At 41.4% G+C, this 21,221-nt stretch overlaps 1 protein-coding gene across 1 annotated transcript in view; it reads left to right on the top strand.

Moving 5' to 3' along the window:
• Nucleotides 1-1,318: 1,318 nt before the first annotated feature.
• pld2 (phospholipase D2) overlaps nt 1,319-21,221 on the top strand; it is a 31,522-nt gene continuing 11,619 nt past the window's right edge. The window contains exons 1-16 of the mRNA XM_033645092.2: nt 1,319-1,659; nt 9,891-10,048; nt 10,150-10,277; nt 11,104-11,246; nt 11,392-11,485; nt 11,936-12,001; nt 12,093-12,151; nt 12,256-12,501; nt 12,616-12,759; nt 12,855-12,938; nt 13,056-13,134; nt 13,257-13,367; nt 13,447-13,656; nt 13,777-13,933; nt 14,035-14,153; nt 16,879-16,992. Coding sequence (XP_033500983.1) covers nt 1,586-1,659; nt 9,891-10,048; nt 10,150-10,277; nt 11,104-11,246; nt 11,392-11,485; nt 11,936-12,001; nt 12,093-12,151; nt 12,256-12,501; nt 12,616-12,759; nt 12,855-12,938; nt 13,056-13,134; nt 13,257-13,367; nt 13,447-13,656; nt 13,777-13,933; nt 14,035-14,153; nt 16,879-16,992 — 1,986 coding nt within the window. The 5' untranslated portion in view covers nt 1,319-1,585. The remainder of the gene's footprint in view (nt 1,660-9,890; nt 10,049-10,149; nt 10,278-11,103; nt 11,247-11,391; nt 11,486-11,935; nt 12,002-12,092; nt 12,152-12,255; nt 12,502-12,615; nt 12,760-12,854; nt 12,939-13,055; nt 13,135-13,256; nt 13,368-13,446; nt 13,657-13,776; nt 13,934-14,034; nt 14,154-16,878; nt 16,993-21,221) is intronic.

Here is a 21,221-nt window from a genome sequence, read left to right as displayed (position 1 = left end):
CAGATATACGTCAGTTTGCATATCAGCACCACGGATGCAGCTGTAAAGTGAATCACATCCTTGACAGAGCAGCTGTCACTCTGCTTCTCCTGGCTGTATGTGGTGGTGTTTAAAAGATTAGCCTAGTATAGTCAGGAATAAGCCTACATGTGTGCCGATGAATCTTACTTGTAAATATTCTGAATAAACTATGAGGTGCTGTAGCTCTAAGGGACTGTTTGTTACTTATGAGTGGGGATGAGGTGGTGCATAAAGGGGGAGGCGTGTCAAATAATTGTTAAGCACTGGGGAGAGGCTTATGGTTTTTTTAGGGTGCTTAGTGGAGGGGCATATAGATTTAAATGTTTGTATTTTGTATTTATTTTACCACTGATTTTAAACAACACTTAAAAATCACCATAATTACACTGTTTGTCATGGTCAGAAACTGTAAGAACAGAAATTATTGTTGGATTTTCACATTTCTGGCAGTCCTTGGACACATCATGCACGACACATACTCTTGTCAGAAAAGAAACTATAACCACATTTGAGCTCAAAATAGTGACATTTCAACAAAATCACTTTTTTCAACTCCAAGATTTCGTCTTCAACTTTCAACTTTTAACTTTCAAACGTCAAAGGGTAAGTTTTAAAAAATCACTAATGTATGGTGGGGGGAGGGTCAGGTATTTTCTACCAGCCACGCAGGGAAAATATTTGTAGCTTTAGAAGAGGTTAAAAAACACAACTAAATCACACTCCAGGCGCCTCCCTCCTCTGATGAGTGAAGAGCAGTCCCAAAGTGCATTTTTCGTTAAAATGCTGTGAGTGTTAAAGTTACCTGAAGCTTGTGCGACAGGCACTTCCGGTAATCACACTTTTCTGTCATATTAAAAGCTCGCGAAGGTTGTGTCCTTTTGTTATTTGAGTGTCGTCAGTTAGTTAACGAGAAGTATATGTATATATAATACTCTGCTTCTAAAAACAAATATCAGATGTGATTTTGGTGTTCAGAAAAAAATTCAGTGCTAGATTTTTGTTAGCAAGAATTTTATTTTGAAAATGCTAACCGGTACTCTCGTCATATCTTACGTAACTCATGGTCAATAGTGGAATACAAGTGAATACGTTAGCTTCAATGCAGCCCCCCTTCAGCCCCGTCTATCTGCATTCCTGTGTGTGTGTTCCCCCCCCCGATAGCACCCAGTCTGGGCTTGTCCTGTCCTCAAGGTCCGTGTTTTGTCACGTAGCAGCTCAGACCTGTCAGAAAGAACAGCTCAGTCCACTTATTCATGCATGTTTGTCTGCTTTCGGCAAAGTCGCACATGTGTGGAAAACAAGCACAATGTCAGAGTTCCTGACAAACGTGATTTGGTCACAATTTCAGATGAAAAACAGGAGAGCAAATGTGCTAAATAATCCTGGCCTGCTTCTTGTGACAAAACTGCCTCATTTCAAGAGATCTCTCTTTTCCTTTTTCCTCCATACCCTGTCCCACTGGACACCCTATGGGAGGGACTAACTGCATCACCTACGGGGAATACAAATGAACTCTCCTCTGTGAAAACACCAGCGAGGCGGTGAAATGTTAGTTTCATCCTGAATGTATACGTTATGTTTGTGTCCCGCATGTGGAGTAGCTGTGTGTGCTGAGCCGCGGCGGTGTTTGAACTCAAAGTAAGTATCTTTTAAGGCCTAAGTTGGACGCATATTTCACTCCTCTGTCAGGGCTGTCGCTGCATTGCCGATGTAAGGTTATCCAGATGCGGTTTTCACGTCACAGAGGCACACATAGCCTACTTAGACACTGTCGGTGTGGTGTGTAGCCAGCTGTTGTCTCTTTCTCCAGGTGACATTTGTGGCGTAGTTTCAAAAACTGAGGTGTAACGTTAGTTTCTTGGTGGAATGCGGCGTTGTAGGAAACCAGGGTATGGGTGGAGACGACAAAACTTAGCCCTCAGCATGTTCACCCTCCACAGTCAAAGAACAATGTCCGGGCACTTAAATGACTGCTTTGGTGGTGAACATTAAGAAAGTGGCTCATATAGATTTTGGTGTAAACTGAGGAGGACGTGTTCAGTTGAGCAGAAGCACGCCGTAGGCTACAACCACATCTAAACTCCCTTCAACTCCACAAAGAGGAGGAAAAAATGTGTCTTTATCTCCTAAAATGTATCTTATAACACCCTACAAAGCGTGTGACTGCTCGTGTAAGTTAACTGCAATGGGTTAAAAAATGTGGAGAACCGTTCAGTCAGGAAGAATCTCTATTTTTGGCCCCACTTTTCGGGAAATCCGATGTGCATCAGCGCAGGCAAGAGTTGATTCAGCACTGTTGTTTTAGTCATGTAGGAATTTGTGACACATAATCCAGATCCTGTCACTAGGTTGTACGTTTCACAGTCTTGTGCCATAGATTTTGCTCAGTAGCATATGTCTTTAAAGGCCTCACTGTTTCTTAAAGATCAGACGAATTATGCAAAAATATGCAAAACACAACTTTCCCAGCAGAGCAGGGAACATAAACATTTGTCTAGGTCAGGCTACTTTATCCAGAATGACACCTTTATAAATCAGTACTGCACAGCCACCTTGCTACCCCGATAAGAAGGTGCAGATAGAGAAATTAGCTATGCTTGAGTTGCAGTTTCTTGGGTTTGGTCATAATTAAAGATTGTAATGTACAGTACAGGCCAAAAGTTTGGACACACCTTCTCATTCAATGCGTTTTCTTTATTTTCATGACTATTTACATTGTAGATTCTCACTGAAGGCATCAAAACTATGAATGAACACATGTGGAGTTATGTACTTAACAAAAAAAGGTGAAATAACTGAAAACATGTTTTATATTCTAGTTTCTTCAAAATAGCCACCCTTTGCTCTGATTACTGCTTTGCACACTCTTGGCATTCTCTCCATGAGCTTCAAGAGGTAGTCACCTGAAATGGTTTCCACTTCACAGGTGTGCCTTATCAGGATTAATTAGTGGAATTTCTTGCTTTATCAATGGGGTTGGGACCATCAGTTGTGTTGTGCAGAAGTCAGGTTAATACACAGCCGACAGCCCTATTGGACAACTGTTAAAATTCATATTATGGCAAGAACCAATCAGCTAACTAAAGAAAAACGAGTGGCCATCATTACTTTAAGAAATGAAGGTCAGTCAGTCCGGAAAACTGCAAAAACTTTAAATGTGTCCCCAAGTGGAGTCGCAAAAACCATCAAGCGCTACAACGAAACTGGCACACATGAGGACCGACCCAGGAAAGGAAGACCAAGAGTCACCTCTGCTTCTGAGGATAAGTTCATCCGAGTCACCAGCCTCAGAAATGGCAAGTTAACAGCAGCTCAGATCAGAGACCAGATGAATGCCACACAGAGTTCTAGCAGCAGACCCATCTCTAGAACAACTGTTAAGAGGAGACTGCGCCAATCAGGCCTTCATGGTCAAATAGCTGCTAGGAAACCACTGCTAAGGAGAGGCAACAAGCAGAAGAGATTTGTTTGGGCCAAGAAACACAAGGAATGGACATTAGACCAGTGGAAATCTGTGCTTTGGTCTGTTGAGTCCAAATTTGAGATCTTTGGTTCCAACCGCCGTGTCTTTGTGAGACGCAGAAAAGGTGAACGGATGGATTCCACATGCCTGGTTCCCACTGTGAAGCATGGAGGAGGAGGTGTGATGGTGTGGGGGTGTTTTGCTGGTGACACTGTTGGGGATTTATTCAAAATTGAAGGCACACTGAACCAGCATGGCTACCACAGCATCCTGCAGCGACATGCCATCCCATCCGGTTTGCGTTTAGTTGGACGATCATTTATTTTTCAACAGGACAATGACCCCAAACACACCTCCAGGCTGTGTAAGGGCTATTTGACCAAGAAGGAGAGTGATGGAGTGCTGCGGCAGATGACCTGGCCTCCACAGTCACCGGACCTGAACCCAATCCAGATGGTTTGGGGTGAGCTGGACCGCAGAGTGAAGGCAAAGGGGCCAACAAGTGCTAAACACCTCTGGGAACTCCTTCAAGACTGTTGGAAAACCATTTCAGGTGACTACCTCTTGAAGCTCATGGAGAGAATGCCAAGAGTGTGCAAAGCAGTAATCAGAGCAAAGGGTGGCTATTTTGAAGAAACTAGAATATAAAACATGTTTTCAGTTATTTCACCTTTTTTTGTTAAGTACATAACTCCACATGTGTTCATTCATAGTTTTGATGCCTTCAGTGAGAATCTACAATGTAAATAGTCATGAAAATAAAGAAAACGCATTGAATGAGAAGGTGTGTCCAAACTTTTGGCCTGTACTGTACGTCAAGCAGAATAATGAATGAATCAGATCATATTAAGAAATGTGCCAGGTCTAATCATAGTAAAATTAAATATTGCTAAATAAATAGTCACCTAAGATTGAACCAGTTTTGTAGCTTAGTCTGTTTCACCTATAAACACCCTCAGCAGTGATGCCAGGGCGTACTGACCACGCCCTCTGTGCACCTCTACAGCATCACGCCAAGATGAGAACTTAAGCTATTAAAGGTTGAAAGTCAAAGGAAGATTTTTCTTTTCCGTCCCTGTGTGTAGAATTTTCCATAGACTTTATAAAATAATGGACGTAGCTACATGGATGGGATGGGAATGGGGATGGGAATTGATAGGATTTTATTGATATCAATGCCAGAAATGTCTAATTTCACAGCAATGAAACTCAGTCCAACGGTCAGAAATCTCGGGGTTACGTTCGACAGTAACTTCAAGTTCGATAAACAAATTGACACTGTGGTTAAAGTAAGCTTTTTTCAATTGCGCTTTCTGGCCAAGGTGAAGCCATTCCTAAATCGTGCTGACCTTGAAAAAGCTATTCATGCCTTCATTAGCTCAATGCTAGATTATTATAATGCACTTTATGTTGGTACTTCCCAGTCATCCATCAGTCGTTTGCAATTCGTGCAAAATGCAGCAGCCCGTCTTTTAACGAACACTCCTAGACGCGTGCACATCACTCCTGTCCTTTACTCTCTTCATTGGCTTCCTGTCCATTTTAGAATCGATTTTAAGATTTTAACATTCGTTTTTAAAGCTCTTAACGGACTTGCTCCACCCTATTTATCCGACCTTCTCACGCCACAAGTCAGAAACAGAACCCTAAGGTCGTCAAACCAGGGTCTGTTGGAGGTCCCAAGGTCCAATTACAAACATTGGGGTGACAGGGCTTTCTCGGTGGCCGCACCCAGACTGTGGAACAAGCTCCCCCCCGACATGCGCACCATCGCTGACCTAGGTCTTTTTAAATCAAAACTTAAAACCTTTCTTTTTAAGATGGCTGTTAACACTTAAGATTGTTATGACATTGTTATTGTTTTTATTGCTGTCCTTTACTGGTGTTCTTTTGCTGTTTTATTTTATTGTAAAGCACTTTGGTCACCCTCTGGGTTGTTTTAAAGGGCTATACAAATAAACTTTATTATTATTATTATTATCGATTCTGCTTATCGATCCGATTCTTTATCAATTCCCTTATTGATTTCTCCTGTGAATTAATGATATCACCTCCTGTTGTGTGTAACCCAAGACATCTGCTTTCATAACGTTTTATTATGAACCTTAAAGCCATGGTCTAGTTTAGAAAGACGATGAGAAAGATTTGAAAAAAAGCAACTCAACTGGCCTCATCTTACCATCCTTGGTGTTCCCATGAAATCCGACAACAGGAGTGGGGACGTGCCGAGGCTCCACAGCGGGCTAGCAGCTCCAGTGAGGCTAACAACAACAGTGTCCTGCCGCCATGTACCTGGAGCGGGGATGTGCGAGGCTCCACGGTGTGCTAGCACCTTCAGGGAGGCTATTAACAGCATGAAGTGAAGCTACGGCTTTGACCGCTTCTGTCTCTCCGCCATTACGTCTTCTTCGTTGTTGAACGTGCTGCTAACTGACAAGCATAGATTCGGCATAATGAAAAGAATCGATAAGGGAATCGTTAAGCATAAAGGCTAATGATGTCGATGAATTGAACCAGTTGGAACTGGTTCTTAACAGGAACCGGTTCTCGATTCCCATCCCTAGTAGCTACCATGACATCACTTAAGGGTTTGTGGATTCCCGTTCTGAAGCCTTGAATTTGGCACTTCGGCCATCACTATCTTGTTTTTGTGGAGCAAAAAGTGATCTTAGTTGAATGAGAGATCGGAGCTTTGGAGGAGTGAGGGGTGGATCTGACTGGTCAAAGCGGCCCGCCCTTAACTGTGCATCGCTTTAAGCCTTAACAAAATGTGAATGGGTGAGTTACAATTCAACTCCTGCACGGTTTTCCTGAAGGGGGAAGCTTTAGAGACCAAAACCGTTTTTGTACCAGGCTGTAAACATGTTGATTTATGCTGTAAAGCTAGTTTCAATGAGGATTGACTCACTTTTGGAGCCAGCCCCAAGTGGCCATTAGAGGAACTGCAGTTTTTGGCACTTATGCATTGGCTTTACTTTTCAGCTATGGAGGTTGCCGCTTAGTATTTTAATGTGAATATGGCAATATTATAAGTACTCTGATGGTGAACATTTTTGTTTGTAGAAAATGTTTCAAGTACTGTTATCATACTGGAACCTCTAAATGTGATACAACACCTTGAAGAGTGTTGATATTTGATTCCATTTTAGATACCTGTGTGAAAAATTGACTTTAAGAGCATGCAATTAAATTTTTTTCATTAAAAGATATTGGTTGGTTAGTAGCAGAGAGCAGTAGCATGACTGAAGTAAATATTAACATTGAGAGAGTGAGAAAGTGCAGCTGATATTGCTGTGTCAATACTGCCAATAAATGAGTATTGAAACTTTTTCAAATATTCAGTGTCGATATGTTTATGAATCAGTATCTTTGACAACACTAATTCAAAGTCCAATTCTACACATAGGGGCCTCAAATCTCTTGTGGCCTCAGTCCTGCTGGCAGCATTAAGTGCTAACGGATCCAGTGTTGTGCCTTTTTTGAGAGTTTAAAACCTGTTCAAAATTCAAAAGGTGTGTAGAACAAAAACACTGATGCACACACACACACACACAGATTTATGCTCATATGACCATTTGGTGTGTAAGATGTGGCTTGGCTCTCAGTAAAAGTGTTCCCTTCTGGCCAATTTGGCTCATGTACTAGAGGACCCCGGGTGGGCGTAGTGTTGTCTTTCACAGGTAGGAAGCCTGTGTAAATAGTGTGGACAAAGTTTCACTCCAACAAACAAAAAAACAAGAAAATCTCGTCAAGGCGATACTAGACTTCTCTGCTGAAAAGGGTAAACATAATATATTTTCATCTTTTTTTTTTTCAGTTTACCGCACATTAGTGAGCTTAATGGCAAAGATGAGCTAGCTTTTCTGAGCGGAGACAACAAGGCCACTTCCTGTCTTCATAGCACCCAACAAACCAAAGACACTGATTGGCAAAGTATTGACAGATCAGTCTCAACAAAGAGCTGGAAGTGAATTAAAATGAATGACCTGAAAAGATCTAGGATTATAACAACAAGCATGAGAAAAGTGCAGAAATAGCTCTTCAAAAATGACAAAGAAGGAATGGCCTTAATTTGGGCAACATCGTATGCAGCTCGATCTTAATGGGAAATAAGTTATTCAGCAGACAATGGGAACTCAAAGGATTGTTGTTAAGCAGTTGTAATGGCCTATAATTACTAATATGTAGGATAAACTGAATACAACAAAAGCATTTAACTAAGACATAATATGTGTCTTGAAAGAAATAACTGAGATATCAGTAACTGAGGTAACAATACGAAATTCTTATTAAGCATCAGTATTTGTTTTATACAGCAGTAACTCAAAACAAACCTGTGGGTGTACAGGTAAATCATTCAAACCTGAAATATGAGCAGTGTGTTTATTAATCAACCATGTCATATAACCTGATTTACAAAACATAAGTGAGATTTCCTGTTAATGACTTGCTGGGCATATTCCCAGCTTCTGTCTCTCCAGAAGGCGCCCCTTTTAAAGTAGAAATAATGAAAAGAATACGAGACAATAATCTGAATGACTGTTATTGCGTCACATGTCCTTTCGTTCTATTGCCACTCCTTGAGTCTAAGATGCTGCCAATAGCCTTTGGCTAGTACAGTCCAGATGACGTTCCCATCTAGTGCTCAGTATTGCCCCTGCCTTTACCTGCTAATTACTACTTACGCTCTTGTGTCATTTCTCCTGCATCCAGAGGGCAGACACGAAACACTCTGGAAAGGCTTTTATCCCATAACATATGTTCTTGAATGCACCATAATTTACCATGTGCAAATGTACAGAGAATGACAATAGGTTTAAGCCACTGTGTACATTGGTTGGATGACTTGTTTGTTACAAGATCTACTGTATCGTCTGTGTGACACACCTGGCAAGTACTGTAGAGAAAATGTTTCTATAATAGCGGGCTATTATTTCATGAAGTGCTGTGAAGTGTCACGTATCTTGACCCCAAACTGGACCACTAATATTAGGAAGTTTAAATGATAGGAGTTAGTAGAAGCATAACGAAGCAACTTCAAAGATAATGCTGGAGTAAATCAAAAAGACAGTGCTGTAATGTGTCTTATTCAGCAATAGTTGCAACCTTTTTTATGGAATCAAAACTACTGAAACATAACATTGAAATACGCTCTGTGTTCAGTCAATTTTGGAGTCCGATAACAGGTTTTATCCACATCATCATTCCCAAACCCTTTCTCTTCTTCAGACACAGACACAACCACACACACACACACACACACACACACACACCCTCCCTCCTCTTCTCCTCGTTACCCAGGAAACATTAAGCCATTCAGAGACATCTACCCACACACCATACAAAAGAGTTCAGACGCACCCTTTCCTTCCACAGCTGTGTCCTCGACTTCTCGAATGTCGGTGACCTGACCAACAGGTAAACACCACGAGATGCCTGCCGTGTATGAAAGCTGTTTTTGGCATTTTAACAGCAGTGCTTCCAACATTACCTGGTGTGTTGTTGAGTGGTGTGATACTTAGTTGTCCTTAAATGGCTCTTCTTGTGCGATCACATCACTGTCCTCAAGGATTAGTTTCACCTAAGCAACCTGCTATCGGGTTATTTTACTAACTCGTCAACTTCTTTATATACTTTATGTTGTTAGTTTTGACTGCTGGTTTAATCAGAGTACTGCTACTACCACCTTTAGTAGTGTTGTTGTTGCTACTGCTGCTCAGTACAGCTAATGCAACTGATACCGCAGCTACTACTAGTGCTACCACAACTAATGCAACTACTGCTGAGGATACGTCATCTATTGATCTGATAATTAGTTCATACACCACTGCTACAGACTGCATCTACTATTAGTGGCAGCAGCAGCAGTAGTAGAGGAAGTGATACCACAAAAAGCACCAATACTTTTCCTCAATCAAATGACTACTACGGGCATTTGGTTCACAAATACGTACATGAAAGTTGCCGGCCGAGATAGAGCTACACTAGCATACATGAAAGTACTGTCGACATACATAGGCAGTGTTAAGTTATTGTAAATAGGGTCTTTATTTAGACATTTTGAACCATTTAAAGAGACAATGTAGGCTGAGTCCTTTAAATGAATGATACAAAAATAAACTTTATTCAGTTAATACACCTAAAACCATAAACGTTTGTGGAGCAATTTTTGGAGTTACAGTGTGTTACAGGTGATGAAATACTGTGAACTTCAAGCTTGTGACTGAAATATCAATGTGCACTGGCCTGTATAATGAGATTGGTCTCAGTTTCACATTTGTTTGATCAGTAGTTAGTTTTCTCATGCGTGCCAATGTAGTGTAAGCTATGTATGCTCAGTGGTGAGAAGGTGTACAGACTCTTGACTGTAAATATTAAACTCCCTCTTCTTTTGTCTTTGCACCAGGGCAGTTGGCACTTGCGACAACAGTGCAATGGCCGGTCGAAGTGTGTTCGAGCCAGCGGCTCAAAGAGCAACAGCCCATAGCCTCGCCAGAAGGCGCTTTTCGCACGACCTTCAAGGCCTGAGTCCAGACGAGATAGATGGCCTCATGTCCAGCAGTGGTAAGGAAAACCGTCCCTTTTATCAATATATGTAAGCACTGAAACTGTAATGGCTGTATCGGAAGACTTTTATTAAAATGTTCTAATCTTCCAAATCGTAGACGGACGTCCTTTCCTCGTGGTGCATCATCTGCCTGAAGTCAAGGAGGAGGGTATACCTTATTTAATGCCTGGTGTCCCTATTACATGTAGAGTGGACAACACAGAGAAATACACTACTCGCTCAAAGGTACGCCTGTTGAGATTTTTTTTTCTATGTGGAAAATAATCATGTTTTCTTGTGACTGTCGTGGCAGGGACGCTGGTATTTATAGAACGCTTTAGATAAGCTTGAAGTGAAAGCAGACACATTTAACATTATTAGTCACTCTTTTTAACCATGTCAGAACACTTTGTACTATTTGATATCTTTGAGACCAACTTATGACGCCTCATGATCACTTTGAATATCTGATTTCGTTGTTCAAGCCTGGCTGAAAACACCCTGCAGTTAAACTTGACTCACCATAATGACATTATGTCATTTTAATCTGCGAACGTAGTAAAACTGCCGATTCAACTTTATTGCTTATCTCATGAGCTGGCTGTTTATCTTAACAGTCAGATGTGCCTTTATTGTGAGGTTACTGAACTTCTGTCCGTGTGTTTGAACCTTGAGTGGGATATTTTGAACCAGGAGGCTGCTGAAATGACATGCTTGTTGAGTGTAATTTTAAGTGTAGATACAATGTAAGGGTAGAACAGGTGTGTCGTGTTGAGCGTGTTCAAGGAAGTGGGTGTTTCTGGGATGCCTGGTTTTATCGCTGGGGCCCCTGATGGTAGGGGGAAAGTATGAGTTTTAAGGAGCTGACTTTATAACTATGACACATCTTTCTTTCTTGAACTTTCATGCTACATTTATGCATAGGTGTTTACATTACAATGCACAAGAACATGTGTAATGGTATATTATTCAGTATGGGCCCAGAGAAGAACCACACTTTGCATTTTTCACAAAGAAACTGTAAGAATGAACCGTCATGCTTGTGTACATTGTTTCAATAATGTCCCTCCAGGTCCGTGTAGGCACCCTGTACACAGTGCAGCTAACCCACGGCCCCTTCCACTGGTCAGTGAAGAGGAAGTACAAGCACTTCCAGGAGCTGCACCGAGACCTTTACAAGCACAAGATGATGCTTCACTTGCTGCCTATTGGAAGGTCGGTGCACCAATCTATTTGTTGTTATCACGCAAATCGACCTCTCACTCTGAGGGACTTGCAGTTGAAATCCACGTGATGTGTTGTTTTTATCATCAGATTTCCGGAGCACTGACTATTTTGAATATTCAAATTTCTCTCAAAGATTTGCAAAGGACAGGCAGCAACTGAGAGCAATGTCGGAGGAAATGCCCAGCCTACATGGGACTGAACGTACCAGGAGGACCTCCAGCAAAATGGTATCAAACAAGCCAATCAGATACATGTATAGTGTATGCAGTGCATACAGTCCCATTAGATACACACACATGTGCAGTAGTTGTTGGGACAAGATTTTACAATGTATTTTAGTCAAAGAAGAAGACTGATGTTCTCTATTGACCTCATACTGCTACTGCTGTGTTGGTCTCTGCTGAGCCCATAAGATATTCTTTTAAAAGAAAAGATTTAATGTATTATGTATGTCTTGAACTGCCACCTTTTTGTTTAAAGAGAATCCTTTTTTATTATATTATTAATATATTGTAACAAATCAGCTCATTTATACAGTTTCAGGCAGTTTTATTGACAGTTGTGTGTTGAGATAAATTGTGTATAGATAGATAGATAGATAGATAGATAGATAGATAACTGTAGATAACTGTAGTTGTATATTACTTTTATTTACCTGCTTTGCCTTTCTATTGCAGAAATACCTCGAGGAGTACTTGAATGGTCTGCTGGAGAACTCATTCTGTAGGAATGATCACAGCATGGTAATAGCTTTTTCAATGACAAGCGCACACACACACATACAAAGCGAATGTCATGCAGCATGATGCCATTTTCTCCTCTACTTTTTTTCAGCTGGATTTCCTCTCTGTCGGCGCTCTCTCCTTCGTCACTGATCTCGGACCCAAAGGCTTGTAAGTTAACTTCTTCTTGAGAGTGAATGAGACAAAAGAAGAAGTAGGGAACTGACTGATTGTATGAGAGAGAATAATTGTGCAACATGTATTGACTTGTCTAGGGAGGGACCCATCTTCAAGAGGTCAGGGGGTCACCGGATCCAAGGCCTGAACTGCATCGGTCATCATCAGTTCTGCTTTCGCTGGTCGCGGCGCTGGCTGGTGGTGAAAGACTCCTTCCTCATGTACATGAATCGAGACAACGGCAGCATCAATTTTGTGCTGCTCTTTGACCCAGAGTTCAAAGTGAAAGTGGGCCGCGCGCACACAGACACCAGATATGGAGTCTGCATTGAGAACTTCACTCGGTAGGTCAGCTGTGTGTTCGCCTCCACACTGTGAACTCCAGCATATTGCATATATTTATGCCTGGGGTTATGTCGTGTTTGTGACGCATACATGGCCTGTTTGCTTTTGTCCAGGAGTCTGATCATCAAATGCAGCAGCTATAGACAGGCTCATTGGTGGAGTCATGAAATTAACCGGCTGGCAGACACCTGTGACTATCTCACAGTGCAACGCTTCGATGGGTTTGCTCCGCCACGGGAGAACACACTCACTAAATGGTCAGATTCATATTCTAATTGAGATTTACAACCATCTGTCTTTACATTTAATCCTCAATTGCTAAATGTTTCTGGTTGATGGATACTGTCTGCAGGTATGTGAATGGAAGAGACTACTTCGCAGACCTGGCTGATGCTCTCGAACAAGCAAAAGAGGAAATCTTCATCACAGATTGGTGGTAAGTGTCTGCAAGATCAGGATTTGCTGATGAAGAGAGAGGAGAACTTGCACCATTGAAACGTTTTATCAACATTTGTAAAAATACATGGAGAACATCATGTGTCTTTTCTGTCAGGCTCAGCCCTGAAGTGTTCCTAAAGAGACCAGCCACTGATAACTACTGGCGCCTGGATGAGATCCTCAAACGCAAAGCAGTAGGGATTCTCATCATCCTGTTTCTCTCTTTTATGCAATTTAGATTATTTTAAAATTTCACTTTACCTGAGCAGATCATTATTCCTCATGGTGTTGCCTCTCTTTGAACTTTTTCCTGCAGGAACAAGGAGTCAAAGTGTGTGTCCTGCTGTACAAAGAGGTGGAGCTCGCACTTGGTATCAATAGTGAGCACAGCAAGAAGACTCTCATGAATATGCACCCAAACATCAAGGTTTGTCACGTCTACACGTTATTTGTTATATGCAATTCCCTCACCTCCTGTTTTATTTAAACCCCCTTCTGTCCTTCAGGTAATGCGACATCCTGATCATGTGTCATCCGTGGTGTTCCTGTGGGCTCACCATGAAAAGATGGTAGCCATTGACCAAACGGTAGCCTTTGTTGGGGGGCTTGACCTGGCATTTGGGAGGTGGGATGACAGCCAGTACCGGCTAACTGATCTGGGTTTGACAGAGACGGACAGCAGTGTAACTGCAGAGGAGCCCAACGGAGATACAGGAGTAAGAAACTGTCTTTTTAGCTTGTTGCCACTGATAAAGCATGAAGATGTTTCCAGTATTTCATCTTCTTTCAGTATGTCACCTTCCCTGCAGACTTAAACAAATATCTCTTTTAACCAGGATAATGGTGTGGCTGATGGTCAAAAACCATCTGAACCAAACAAACAGGCCGAGCAGAACCCTGATGATCTGACTTGCAACAGTAAACTGTGGCTTGGCAAAGACTACAGCAACTTTATCCAGAAAGACTGGAACCAACTGGACAAACCCTTTGAAGGTACACTATCTAAATCTCCTTAAGTATCACACACACATGCAAACACGCTGAGAGGCTCTGACAACAGGGAGCTGAAAGGATTGCCTTTTATATATTTTCAGATAACATCGACCGCACTCGAGTTCCCCGCATGCCGTGGCGTGATCTGTCTGCAGCTGTTCATGGCAAAGCTGCCAGAGATGTAGCCCGCCACTTCATCCAGCGTTGGAACTTCACCAAGGTCAGTCTCAAAGGAACACTCTGTCATTTTAAAAATATACTATGCAGGCAATGTGGGTAACTATTTGTCGACAGTATCGCTAGCGAAAGTGAAAGCCAACCCCAGATGCACTCTTGTTTTGGAATAAACTTTGTCTGCTTGGCGTTCTCATAGTTTCCTCTTGGATGCATGCTGCTTACCATCTGGCGAGTAGGTGCTACCTTTTTATAAAGTCTGGGCCTCACTTGTGCAAAATAAGATGGGTGGGGTCCGGGCATTTTTAGGCAATTCTGAGCAACAAGCAGAAGAATTGGAAGACATTTAGGAATTTAGCAACACAATCTGCCTTTTGCATCAGCTGAGGCTTGAACTCACAACCTCTGAGACTAAGAATCAATTTCTATCTCACTGAGCTAATTAGTCAGTGACAGTTCATGTGTAGCTTCACAAACTGACTAAGCCAGACATGCAGGTTTAGCAGCCGTCCATGCATGGAAAAGCAGATTTCAAACCACTGTAAAAAATTCAGTTATTAAGACAAAAATCTGAAAATACACATATTGCATCTAGACAGCATGGAGATGTTGGTAATTTGTTTTAACAATGAGTGATTTGCTCCATAAGTGGAAAAACTGGTGTTTAACTAGTTGAGCTATGTGCCTCAGATGGTTTCACACTGAAGTATTGACACTGGATTTTTGTGCAAAGTTTGGTTTATTTTCAAGCATCAGAAGGCAGATTTTCTAGCAGGAAGAAGACTTGTAGATGCTGAACATCGATGAGTCACGCTCAGGCAATTTTAAGCAATAAATAAGCTGGAGCACAAGAAGATGTTTACATTACAATGTGGATTCTGCACCAGTTGAGGCTCGAACTCGCAACCTCTAAAACCTAAGATGGTCATCTACCACTCTGAGCTAATTGGCAAGTAGCAACTCAACAGTGGCTTCAATAATTGAGTAAGCCATTCACTGCTGTGTAGGAAAGTAGCCGTCCATGCATGGAAAGGCAGATTTGAAACCACTGTAAAAAAAATTGAGTTATCGAAACAAAAATCTGAAAATACACATATTGCATCTAGACAGCATGGAGATGTTGGTAATTTGTTTGTAACAATGATTGATTTGCTCCATAAGTGAAAAACTGATGTTTAAAATTGCCATTTTTACATTGACTCCAATTGTTCACATTAGAGCAAAATTCAAAATGCTGTCAAAAATCCAGTTTTTGAGATAGAATTCTGAAATTTGCCACACATCATCTACCATGACTCTAGAATTTTGTCATTTTTTTCATGAACATTGAAGATTTATTTAGCAAGAATTTGCATGTATATGTTTACAGTACCGTTTACAGTCAAACATTTTGATGCACTGTAGGCTCAATTTTTGATAAATCAAAAATCTGAGAAACGTAGTTTTTGTAGGACAGTCTGAAGATGCTCTGTAGCAAGTTTGGTGTCAACTGAGCAAATATTGTGGGAGGAGATAGGTTTAAGATGTTTTACAGTTTTTGAAGAAAACAGAATGATGAACTTCATAATTTTTAATAGGTTTAAATGTACAAAAGTTTCTTCAGTATTGAGGCTACAGTTTGATGAAAGTTGTGAAGTTGTAGCACGTATGGTTGATTTGTTATGAATTTTCAAAGTTTTGAACTTTAGACGCTTGCTGTAGCGCCACCATCAGGACTATTGGCTTGAGTTTACAGCTGAGGATATCTGGCATGAGACTGGACCTTTGTGCAAAGTTTGGTGAGTTTACACCCATGGGAAGTATTATTTCCTCGGAAGAAGAAAGAAGAAGAATACCTAAGATAACAATAGTGTCCTGGCAGCTTAGCTGCCCGGACCCTAAATACAGGCAGAGGGCAGAGTCTGTGCCACACCTTTGTAGTGGGTCATAAGTGATAAATGAGAGGGATTACTTTTGTATGATTACCTCCACCAAGGACGTTATGTTTTCGTCGGCGTTGGTCTGTTTGTCTGCAAAATAACTCGAAAAGTTCTGAACAGAGTTTGATGAACTTTTCAGGAAATGCTGATAATGGGACAAGGAACAGATGATAAAATTTTTGTGGTGATCGGTTGAAGCGAAGTGGATAAAATAATAAAATGGCAGGAAATCCGAGCTGCTTGGTGGAGGTCTGCGCTCTCCGATTGCTCTAGTTCTATATATTGTTTTTCTAAAGATATACCATGCAGGATTTTGCTAAAAAACAATGACTCTGCCATTATCGTCCTCTTATTTTCTTCCTTGGAGACGTTTATGGGCGTGTACCCCCACAGCGCTCAGGTGAGGTCTGGACTTCATAAAAAAAAAAGCAGGTGAGGTGCCAAACCGTAAGCAGCTGGCATCCAAGAGGCACAGCAAAGTATAGGCTACCTTTAAAGCTGCCTGGGCTTAATTGTCATAGTTTTGAGACTGCAGCATGATCTCTCTGTTTGAACCAGCTTTACAAATGAGTCTACACAAACCTTTTTAAAGGAGTTATTACGAAAGCAGTTATTTGGACGTGTAAACAAAGTAAAAATAAAAAGTCAATATTTATTTAAAGCCTCAGCATAGAGCTAAAGACTTGTGCTGCTATTTCCCTATTCAAATTTCTGAACTATATGCTCTGCTACAACTACAACAATATGACTCCAGTCATAAGTAGTCAAATAAACTTGATCTAACTTTTAAACTTGGCTTCTGTCGGAAACATAACCAACAGGAATTTCATTCATTTGTTCTGTCTTCTCTAGATCTTCAAAAACAAGTACAAGGACGAATTCTACCCTTACCTTCTTCCCAAGTCTCAATGCACAGCTGACTCACTACCATTCACCATGCCTGGGTCGAAGAAGGCCAAAGTGCAGGTATTTATACACACACATTCACCAAAGACCAAGGCACTATCTCTGTAACACCTGTGCACAGATTTTTTTCACCAGGAAAACAGAAAATTGTATGTGTATGTCACAGTTAATGATGGACAGTTTACACACTATGATGCAATTTAAAATCTTGATAAATTATGAAATATGTGCAGTGTGTCTTTGGATTGTTATGTTAGCAACAAGCAGAAAAAAACGTCTTAACAGACTATAAAAAAGGTCACGAAACCTGTGAGACGCATCATTTAGCACAAAAGGGAGTTGGTGACAGTGACCTGAGGAAAATCTATAGTGCTTGTCTTGTCACAGCGTTTTTTTATTCCTCCTCGTTCATGAAATTCACAACACTGGCAGGTGCAGTTATAACCTCCGCCAAGGAGGTTATGTTTTTGGTTGGTTGGTTTGTTTGTCAGCAGGATTATGGAAAAATGACCGGCCCAAATTTCACGAAACCCGGTGGAAGGGTGTAACATGGGCCAAGGAAGAACCCATTCAGTTTTGGAGCTAATCTGAAACACGGGATGGATACACGAATTAACATTCCAAGATAGAGCATCTAGCCTTGGCAGAGGTCTGCGCTCTCCCTTTGAGTTAGGGTAATTTAGCGCTTTTCAGCCTTTACACATACATTGAGTCTCTAGTATAAAGACTGTCCCCATGTGATGTAAGTGTTCCGATAAATCAGACTTTCCTTTTATTCACTGTGGATGGTGGTTCTGTCTGAGAACAGAGGACAGTTGTAAAACAAGCTCACTGAGGAGAACAGCTTTGCACTAGAGCCAGCCAGGAACCTGCACAGTGTTGTGTCCTGAGAGTCCTGTACAGAAAATCAACCCTGCGTTCTTTACACACAAGAGGACAACACAGAAAACTCCCCTAGTGTTTAAGGTATGACTTTATGTACATAGGAAAAAGAGATTTCTGCGTCACACAAGCTTTAAAGATGCCCTCAGCACGACATCAGGGTTGGAAGCCTTGAACTCTCATTTGAAGAACAGGACAGATGTTAAAAACAAGAGAGCACAGTAAACTCGCATATGTTGCATTTATAAAAGAAACCATGCTGCTGGTCATCTCCATATTATTTTGGGAAATTAGTAAAATATAATTCTAGTAAACAAATAAGATCATTGCTGAGATGATTGAAGGCCCTTACTGGCTTTTACTCTGCATTTTACATTGTGCAACACAAAGTCAGAGTTAGCAGGAAATCAAATGGATTTCTGTACAGTACAACAAAGAGACAGTGTTCTGGCTTTTGAAAAGCAGCTCAAGTATTCAGAGTGGTTTTTTTTACGCGATGGCAGATGGTGGAACAAGAGTAAAGCCTGTGGAGGAAAATCACTTCCAACATGTTTATCCTGTTCAGCAAAGCCAGAGAAAACAAATGCACTGCCAAAGATGGGGACGGGGGACAAGTTGAAGTGGAAGCATCTTATTTGCAATAGGCTTCATGGGAAATGTGGTCCGGATTATGAGACCAGCCAGCATGAGCAACACAACAGAGCGTGACAGACACGGAGGCCATTATCCTCTTTCTTGAAGACTACAAATAAACACCATGAAGAAACTTTGTAAAGATGCATATTCTCAATCCACAAATGCTCAGACAGCGAGGTTTGGGTAACAATAGCTTATGCTGTGGGTATTTTCTTTTTCTATTGTGGGCGGTGGCCTGTAACCCTAACCCTTGCTCCCTATTATGCTGTGGCTTTCCTGTCAGGTTTTGCTGATCCTGTGTTCAGGTTTCAGGGACAGTTACTCAATTGTCACATTCAGTGTTAGAGCGGTAGAGCAGAGAGCATCCCCATAAGTTAAAGAAAAGTTTATGCAAGGAACAAGCTGAGAGCATCACAAACTTAAATGACTACAAACCTGATGGCAGCAGTTAAATGTGTCCGTATGTAATACAGCTGAAGCTTTAAAAAGTAGTTTTAAACAAAACAAAGTGTATTTTTATTTATTTTTAAAAAGTAATACGTAAAGGGTTAGTTCAGGGGATGTATTCGCAAACATTCTGAGAATACGCTCAGACTTAGTCTAAAAATTTTTATTAAGGAGTCCAAGCTTAGGAGTGAATTAGGAAAGTTTTCAGAGCAACTCTGAGCAAGGAAGAGACAAAACTTTTACCTTAGTGAGGAGGTGTGGTTGACTCTGTTGCTAGTCTTTTAACAGATGTGACTGGTTGTCAGATGCTGTGTTCATTTTGTACTCAGAGGTCGGAAGTCGGAAGTGGGAATGACGCCAGCAAGAAAGCCTTTGTTGCCGTTGCACTTTTGGAGTATAGACAGCTTCAAAACCATCATGCACTCCAACACTCCGCAGATGAGGCTGACCTAATGTAAAACAAATAAGATAAAACTGCTATAAACAGTACTTTAGCAGAGTGTTTACTCACTATGTATGTGACCAGCAGCCATCTTGAATTCATAAGTCAGGGTTGATGTGGTTGCTCCGAGTTTCCGAGTTGGAAATCCGATCTCAGGGTGTGTTGGAGTTTAAACTTCCAACTGGGAGCTGGGAATTTCCGACCTCCGAGTACAAAACGAACGCAGCAAGAGACACGTCCTTTTGTGTGCCTGCAAGGTGTGGACACCCAGTGGAAATGAAATGAACTGCTGACTTTGAAAGTGATGTCATTATTTGTATGATCAGTTTGCCGATGGACGGACCCAAGTCATCACAGCTGCACTGTTGCATTTTTCCAGTTTTCTAAATATCTTAGTATTGTGATAATTTTATTTCTGAGCATCTTTGAGAATCCTGAAAAGCACTATTAAATCCAGTGTATTATTATTATTATTATTATTATTATTATCATTATTGATAATGAGATCGACCACAAATATTATCCCTGCATGATCTAATAGGTGGCATTTCATTTATTCACTGTCATCCAATGTTCACCCAAAAATGAAAATTCAGCCATTATCTACTCACCCATATGCCGAGGGAGGCTCAGGTGAAGTTTTAGAGTCCTCACATCACTTGCAGAGATCCAAGGGGAGAGGAGGTAGCAACACAACTCCACCTAATGGAGGCTGACGGCGCCCCAGATTCAAACGTCCAAAAACACATAATTGAAACTACAAAATATCTCCATACTGCTCGTCCGTAGTTCACGTATGCACTTGCGCGAGACCAGCAAAAGCACGTGTAACACACATGAAGGCGGTGCCCATGTCTCACGGTCTTGCGCAAGCACACACACGTGAGCGCGGTGCACAGAGAGGCAGTCAGAGCTACAGGCTGCAATGAGGCTAAAAACAGAGTTCAAATGACGTTTTTCCAAACAACTTTTTATGTCGGGGCTTCAGGACACTTGGATCACTACGGACGAGCAGTATGGAGATATTTTGTGGTTTCAGTTATGTGTTTTTGGACGTTTGAATCTGGGGCGCCGTCAGCCTCCATTAGGTGGAGTTGTGTTGCTACCTCCTCTCCCCTTGGATCTCTGCAAGTGATGTGAGGACTCTAAAACTTCACCTGAGCCTCCCTCGGCATATGGGTGAGTAGATAATGGCTGAATTTTCATTTTTGGGTGCACTATCCCTTTAAAAGTCCTCCTACCTGCACCTAACAGTTTTTCACCATAGGAGCTCTTTTAAGGTCTAAGATGCTTTGTGAATAACTTTTATCTACACAAGGACCTAGTCTTAACTTTAAGGGGAAATTCTAAGAAAACGTAACAACTCTAAGAATTTTCTTAAAGTTTTGTTACTAGGAGCAACTCTTAGCACTAGGAAGCTTTGTGAATATGGCCCCAGATTTTTTGAAGTGGGGATCTAAAGGGTACTTATCCATAGACAGTGTATTACACACAAACAGCAGCAGTGTTGACACAAAAGCTCGGCAATGTGTTGCTGTGGACAGGGGCTGCAACAAAACATATTTTAGCTACCCTTAAAAGGTCAACATAAGTGTACGCTATACTGAGAGCATTTTAACCGCTTTACCTTTCCATCAGACAGCCCGTTCCTGTGGTTTCAGTTCTCCATCTATGCTCACATCAAAGCCACCAAACTCCATTGACAAAAAACAGTAATTTAATCTTACTGAACCTGGGAGCTGCTGGTCTACTGCTGCCTCATCACTTAGTTTGTTGTGTCACTGTGTAACTTTGGTGAATCTGAACTAACCAGTTTAAATGCCAAAGTCACACTATAGCACAAACAAACTACTGATCAAGGCAGCGTTAGAGCAGCAGCTGC

This window comes from Epinephelus lanceolatus, chromosome 11 (assembly GCF_041903045.1).
Source record: "Epinephelus lanceolatus isolate andai-2023 chromosome 11, ASM4190304v1, whole genome shotgun sequence".
Classification (NCBI taxonomy): domain Eukaryota; kingdom Metazoa; phylum Chordata; class Actinopteri; order Perciformes; family Serranidae; genus Epinephelus; species Epinephelus lanceolatus.
Note: the sequence above shows the minus strand (reverse complement) of the source record. Positions and strands in the feature narration are given on the sequence as shown.